This window comes from Primulina huaijiensis, chromosome 4 (genome assembly GCF_012295235.1).
Source record: "Primulina huaijiensis isolate GDHJ02 chromosome 4, ASM1229523v2, whole genome shotgun sequence".
NCBI classification, from domain to species: Eukaryota; Viridiplantae; Streptophyta; class Magnoliopsida; order Lamiales; family Gesneriaceae; genus Primulina; species Primulina huaijiensis.
The window spans coordinates 1,305,915-1,312,742 of NC_133309.1; the positions used below are offsets into that span (position 1 = coordinate 1,305,915).

General features: G+C 36.5%; 1 protein-coding gene across 1 annotated transcript; it reads left to right on the top strand.

Moving 5' to 3' along the window:
* The first annotated feature begins 2,235 nt into the window (after positions 1 to 2,235).
* Positions 2,236 to 6,334, top strand: LOC140975124 (phosphatidylinositol 4-phosphate 5-kinase 1-like). Its single transcript, XM_073438665.1, has 8 exons — positions 2,236 to 3,687; positions 3,816 to 3,980; positions 4,135 to 4,300; positions 4,426 to 4,536; positions 4,626 to 4,819; positions 4,901 to 5,031; positions 5,160 to 5,253; positions 5,773 to 6,334. The coding sequence occupies exons 1-8, from the start codon at positions 2,516 to 2,518 to the stop codon at positions 6,080 to 6,082; spliced, it is 2,343 nt and encodes a 780-aa protein (XP_073294766.1). The 5' UTR covers positions 2,236 to 2,515; the 3' UTR covers positions 6,083 to 6,334.
* Positions 6,335 to 6,828: the final 494 nt, after the last annotated feature.

Here is a 6,828-nt window from a genome sequence, read left to right on the forward strand (position 1 = left end):
TGAGAAGTAATGGTCGCTTCAATGAAAAACACTTATGAATCTAAGATATGGTCCAGGGCCGAAATGAAAACAACATGAGAACAAGAATATGTTAAAATCATTGACTTGGTTTGCATAAATGGTTGGCTAGCTCAAGACATCATGTGACTACAAAACTAGTAAATCCATTAGTATATTGCTAAAAAAGATTCCGAGTCAAAACTACCTATCTCGATGCAATAATAATTAACAAAAGCTTTCAAGTGAATCTGCATACAAGCATTAATTTCATTCATGTGATGGATTGTTGGATAAGTTGTAAGTCGTGAATGAAAAAAATGAGAGTTGTCCCATATTGAGAAATGATCCAAGTATAGTATTCTTTATTAGCTCCAAATTTGAGTTAAGGGTTTGGGCCCTAAGTGGCATCTGAAGTTTTTGGAAGGAGGAAGATGCTGATAGGTTGGGGTCTCGGTGAAACACGCGCACGTGACATGTTGGCCGGATCGGCCCAGCCCGGGTGCGGTGGGGTGCGGTTCGGTCTGATCTGGTGACCATATTAATTTTTTTGGACAAAATTTATTTGAAAAATAATGTTTATTTTCGAAACAGTGCGTCCAATGTTTGCACCCTCCTCTCAATGCTCCAGTTCGAACCAGTGCGTCTCGTATGACTGTCTTTTGGTGCAGAACCGTGAGTCCCCTGGCTTGTGCGCACGTCCCATTTCTTATCACACAAGGGTGCATCCTTTGTGTGATATCGGTGACTCACTCTATATATATCCCTCTGCCGAGAATTCAGAACTTCTTCTTCGCATACATTTCGTTGCATTCTTTTTTTCTCCGAAACTTGAAAGTTCATGTATATCATTGTTCGCTGACATCCAGAACTTGTAGTGCTTCATTTTTGGATTGAAGTTGTTGTATCTTGGGGGGAATTGTCATTCCGTATAGCACATTCATATGGACAAATTCGTCTTACGGAAAAAAGATTTTCCTTGCCTCAACTCATACTTGATGTGTATCCAAGATAAAGACAGAAATACAAATAATATCTGGTTCTTCATCCCTCAAGATTAGATCGGAAAAGTTCGAACTCCTCATCATTATAAGAGAAAAGTTGTAAAACCTTAACTCCTAATTTCTATACTTGTTTAAATTGGTCGACATATTTTTATGTTTTCATAAACCTATATATCTTTGCCGTGAAAGTGCAAGTCTAAGACAAAATCAATAAAAATATAATAACTTCAACGTTATCAAGAGATTAGTGCCTTAATGACCAATTAAGTCCCCAAAATGTTAATGTCTTAGGGATAATCTTTTTATTTTACATGCTTTACCATCTTTTGGAACTCTTTTCTTATATATAATTTTCATTAAATGTTGACTTTTGATGAAAATGACACACAATAAAATTTAAGCCTCTTGCTCAAAATTCCAACTATAGGGTTTTTTTTTAATGATGGATCCCTAATAGGGAAATCCACACTTAGGTTTCATAATACCCACTTTATATTTTTAAAAATAAATAAAAATAATGCATGAAACACACGATTTAATCATTATCACGAGTTATAACTTTAATTCTCAATTAGATATGAAATACAAGAATTCAAAAAGTGTATTCACTTATTAAACTATTGGAATGACATCTCAAATTCATAATAGTTATAGCTTGTTTTAAATATTTTTAAATATATATAAATTTAAAATGTAGTTTTATTTGAAATTATATATTATTTAATTAATTTAATTTACATAAATAATTCTAATATAACATTGATAAATTTATAATTTAAAATTTTAAATATAAAAATAAGGATAAATATGCAATTTAATTTTGATTTTTTAGATAAAATATTGAGTCTGTGATGAATTTTGTATTTCGGATCTATATATCATATTGTTTTCGTGTAAAATATACGCTAAAATAATTAAACAGAAGAAGATGAAACACGATAATAAAGTTTTAACCTACTTTCCCCAAAATTTTATCATTTATCATGATTGATATATTAACGGTTATATTGCTATTGTTATAATTTTTGGTTTTGTTATTATTATTATTAAACATTATTCTAAAATTATAGACAAAATAAAGGAGAATTATTGCCAATTGCCTTAATTAGGGCAAACATAATCTCCCCAAATTTGACTAGGAAAAGTCCGTGGCAATTGTGTAATTAAATACAATAGGAAGGGCATTTCTACTAAAAGGCTACCTAAGTATGTTTTTGCAGTACAAGTCTCTTTACATGCAACGCCTGCCAGCCTTCCCTTCTCGCTCGAATTCACTTCAATTTCTCTGCCCAAAGAACTCAAGTTCACGCGTTAATGCACACGCTCTCCCTCAATTTTCCACCTTTGGTTTCAATTTCTTGTGTTTTATTTGGATTCACAGTGGAAATTTGAATGGAATTGGCCGGAGAAATGCTATCGGAGTAGTATTTTTCCCTGCCGTGGTTGAGAATTCACATCAGATTATTATTTTTTCCGCAGAAAAAAGCAAAACCCATTTTTATTTTTAACGAAAAATGCCTGAGCCGTTGTTATTCGCGAACCCAGCGGCATCACTAGGAGAAAGCGAGAAGAAGACGATTCCATTTCAAGAAGGTAGCGAGGTGAAAATAATTGATGCTGCGACAACATCGACACCAAGATCAGTTATGATCATTCCCAGAAGCAAATCTCCGGCGGCTTGCCGCAGAGTGACACCCACTTCAATTTCAGTGGAAGATGGAGTTTTGGAAAAGCGTCTACGCAACGGGGACCTGTATATTGGATCTTTTTCTAGCGGCAGTCCTCACGGGTTGGGTAAATATTTGTGGAAAGATGGGTGTATGTATGAAGGGGAGTGGAAAAAGGGGAAAGCGAGTGGTAAGGGGAAATTTTCTTGGCCTTCGGGAGCTACGTTTGAAGGAGAATTCAAGTCAGGTCGGATGGATGGTACGGGCACTTTTGTTGGGTCGGATGGGGATACGTATAAAGGTTCGTGGTCCGCTGATCGGAAACAAGGATACGGGGTGAAGCATTATGTTAATGGGGATTATTATGAGGGGCATTGGAGAAGGAATTTGCAAGATGGACAAGGGAGGTATGTGTGGAGGAATGGAAATGAGTATAATGGCGAGTGGAAAAACGGAAATATACATGGAAAGGGTATTTGGGTTTGGGATAATGGCAATAGATATGAAGTGAATGGGGAAAATGGGGTTATCACTTGGCCTGATAGGAGCTGCTATATTGGTTGTTGGCCCAAGGATTCTGGTAAAAAAGGGTGTAGTGATCAATTCTTGAAAGGTAGTTTTCCACCTTCGCTTGATGGGAAGAAGAGATGTGAAGAGGGTTTGAAAGGATATTTTGGTCATAAGTTGGCGATGCCATTGATGGTGGTTGGAGATGAACCTGTGAATACAGTGGTAAGTGGTGGTGGAGGGAATATGTTCGAAAGTGGGGTGGTGAAAATGGGTTTTCCGCGGATTTGCGTTTGGGAATCGGATGGGGAAGCTGGGAATATGACTTGTGAGATTCTTGATAATATGCAGGGGTCGAAGAATTGTGGAGGATTCGTGATGGATCAAAATGGGATTAACCAGTTTAGGAAGAATATTTGTGTTTCAAACGGGGAAGTGAAGAAGCCCGGGCAGAAAATAGCTAAAGGTCATAAGAATTATGATCTAATGCTTAATCTTCAATTAGGTATCAGGTAAGAAAGAAATCAAATGCTGGTTGCAATTAATTTGTTGACTGGGAATTTATATATCATCACTTCATTGAAAGTTTGTGCTGTCATATTTTTTTAGTTTATTTATTTGTAGATTGTTGTTTGCTTAGGCATTCTGTGGGGAAACATGCCTCTGTATTGAGTGATCTTAAAGCCAGTGATTTTGATCCAAAGGAAAAGTTTTGGACTCGGTTTCCTACCGAAGGTTCAAAAACCACACCGCCCCATCAATCTGTGGAGTTCCGATGGAAGGATTATTGTCCTGCAGTGTTCAGGTAATTTATTCTTTGATTCTATTGATTGGTAATTGACATACATGCACAAATATGTGGTTTGTAAAACGTGGTAGCTTTCTGAGAATTCACAATTCAGAAGTGATTTTCTCAAGATTTGGAGTCTTAGACGGTGATTGTTTTCTTGGGTTATCAGGCATTTAAGGAAGCTTTTCCAAGTCCATCCTGCCGATTATATGTTATCTGTTTGTGGAAACGATGCTCTTAGGGAGCTTTCATCCCCTGGAAAGAGTGGAAGTTTCTTTTATTTAACAGAGGATGATAGGTGTATTATCAAGACAGTGAAAAAGGCAGAAGCCAAGGTTAATAGCCTACCTTTATCATGTCTTAATTTTTATAGCAAAAGGTTTGATCTTTGCTCTTTGAAAAAAGGTGATGGATGTATCTGTGATTTTCTGGATTAAAGGACAGTTATTTGTTTCCTTAGGTGCTTATCAAGATGCTTCCTAGTTATTACAAACATGTATGTCAATATGAAAATTCTCTCATCACTAAGTTTTTCGGCATCCATTGCGTGAAACCAGCTGGTGGCATCAAGGTATGTTGTGAGTTACGATGTTCTGTTTTCCTTTTTGCATCTTGTTTCACAGTCAAATGGCTAATTGAATTCGTGTTAATATAAACCAGACAAGATTCATTGTGATGGGAAATTTATTCTACTCCGAGTATCGAATCCATAAAAGATTTGATTTGAAAGGCTCATCCCATGGCCGCACAATGAATAAGCACGAGGGGGTGATTGATGAAACCACGACCCTTAAGGATCTTGATCTAAATTTTGTATTTAGGCTGCAAACCAATTGGTACCAAGAATTAATGAGGTAAGTTGCAGAGTAACTACCTTCCTGTTGTTGTGTTGTATTATGTTGGCATTTTAATAATGGTCTAATTGATCTCGACAGACAAATAAAACGTGATTGTGAATTCTTGGAGACCGAGAGGATTATGGATTACAGTCTGTTAGTCGGTATTCATTTCCGGGATGATAATACTGGAGATCAAATCGGTCTGTCGCCATTTCTGTTACGTACAGGTAATTTTATCAGATTGTTACTGTCATGTCAAAAACTACTACTCGAGAAACTAACATGTAAGTGTTGAAAAGATAAAAATTTGTAATGGGACTTGATGATACTCATACAAACATCGTTGAATCTACAGGAGAGAATGATTCATATCAAAATGAAAAGTCAATGCGCAGCTATCATTTCCTTGAAGCTGAACTACAAGGCAGGGACCAGATTTTAGCTGGCAGGTATCTGCACTATCCATGTTTTTTTCTGTTTGTTCCCTCTATTCTTGTATGAATGAAAGAATGTCATAGGATTGAACTTGGTATTATTAAGATTGCGATACATGGTAGAAATTATTGACTGTTAAAGCTGATTTGGTTGCATATTTATGCCAATATAATTTCACTTGTATAAGACTAAAAAAGATTAAGAGTTTCAGTCACATGGCACTCTACCGTTAATATAAGCCTTTATGACCAAATTATATGAATCTTGTGTTGCTTTCTCTTCTCACCATATTGCTAGTACTTCAAATGTCAATTTTGAATTTTATACGGGAGTTCTTCACGGCTTTGTCAATACTCCAACTGGGAAATTCATATCATGTGTTGGGATCCAAAGGCTAAGATTTGATCGCATTATATTGGGAGAATTGTTCCAGGTGTAGCATAGACAAAAGATTTTTCACACCGGGTAATGATTGTTTTGTTCCATTCGGTAGAATAATTTCTGAATTTGTTGTTGCATTTGTTCATGATCAGGAAACCATCGATCAGACTCGGTGCCAACATGCCTGCACGAGCAGAGCGAGTAGCTCGAAGGAGTGATGTTGATCACTACACTCCCGGTGGATTTAGCCACTCGACACCTCGGTGCAGCAGCGAAACCTACACAGTAGTCCTGTACTTTGGTATCATTGACATTCTACAAGACTACGATATCAGCAAGAAACTCGAACATGCATACAAATCATTGCAGGTTGACCCTGCCTCAATCTCAGCTGTTGATCCAAAACTATATTCGAAAAGATTCAAAGATTTCGTCGGAAGAATATTTGTAGAGGATAGATGACAAGAATAGATCCACACCATCAAGATTCTTGAAAAGGGAGATCAAAAGATTCTTCATTGAATCTTAAGTCGCATTCGGGGAGCATACAAGCACGAAGCCAATTCGACGGCATTCCTAAACAGAGAGGAATGGTCTATCTCTAGCGAATTATGTGCGCCGGAACCAAGTGGTTTGTGCCTTTTGGGTTCTGGGTGGTTGTTAGCAAGAATGTTTAAAAACAAGGATAGGAAAAAGGGTATGTAAAGCAATTATTAAGTTGTACAGCTTATATATTACATTTTTTTTAGAGAAAAAGAAAATTATGAAATGTTTTTTTTCCTTCTTTTGATGGAAATCAGAACAGTCCCTTTAAAAGGAGCATTGCCATATCAAGTAAGGCAATGTGCACAAATTATTGATCCCAACTTAGTTACTAACCAAAAATTCACATGCCACGTGTCAGAATCCCAAATCCCGGCTCGAACCGGATATATTTAAAGAGTTTTTGCAAAAGATTATGATTTTATAAAAATGATTAAATTATAGATTATAAAGAAGCCGAGAAAAATCAGAAGTTGATATAATTTGAAAACAAAAGTAAAAAACTGAAAATCAAAAGTGAGTAATAGACATGTCAAAACGCTTGCCACCGGCCGCAACCCACAATTAGCCAAAATGAATGACCAACCCAGCGCAACCCATCTTGGGCTGACCCGCTTATTTTTTTAAGATTTAAGAAAAAAATACTAAACAGTATCATAGTAAAC

Excerpts from the sequence above, each read along its gene's own strand:
- LOC140975124 (XM_073438665.1), top strand. The coding sequence starts at position 2,516 with ATGCCTGAGCCGTTGTTATTCGCGAACCCAGCGGCATCACTAGGAGAA. Across the intron at positions 4,537-4,625 it reads AACCAGCTGGTGGCATCAAG|ACAAGATTCATTGTGATGGG; the intron begins GTATGTTGTGAG and ends AATATAAACCAG. Across the intron at positions 5,254-5,772 it reads GACCAGATTTTAGCTGGCAG|GAAACCATCGATCAGACTCG; the intron begins GTATCTGCACTA and ends GTTCATGATCAG.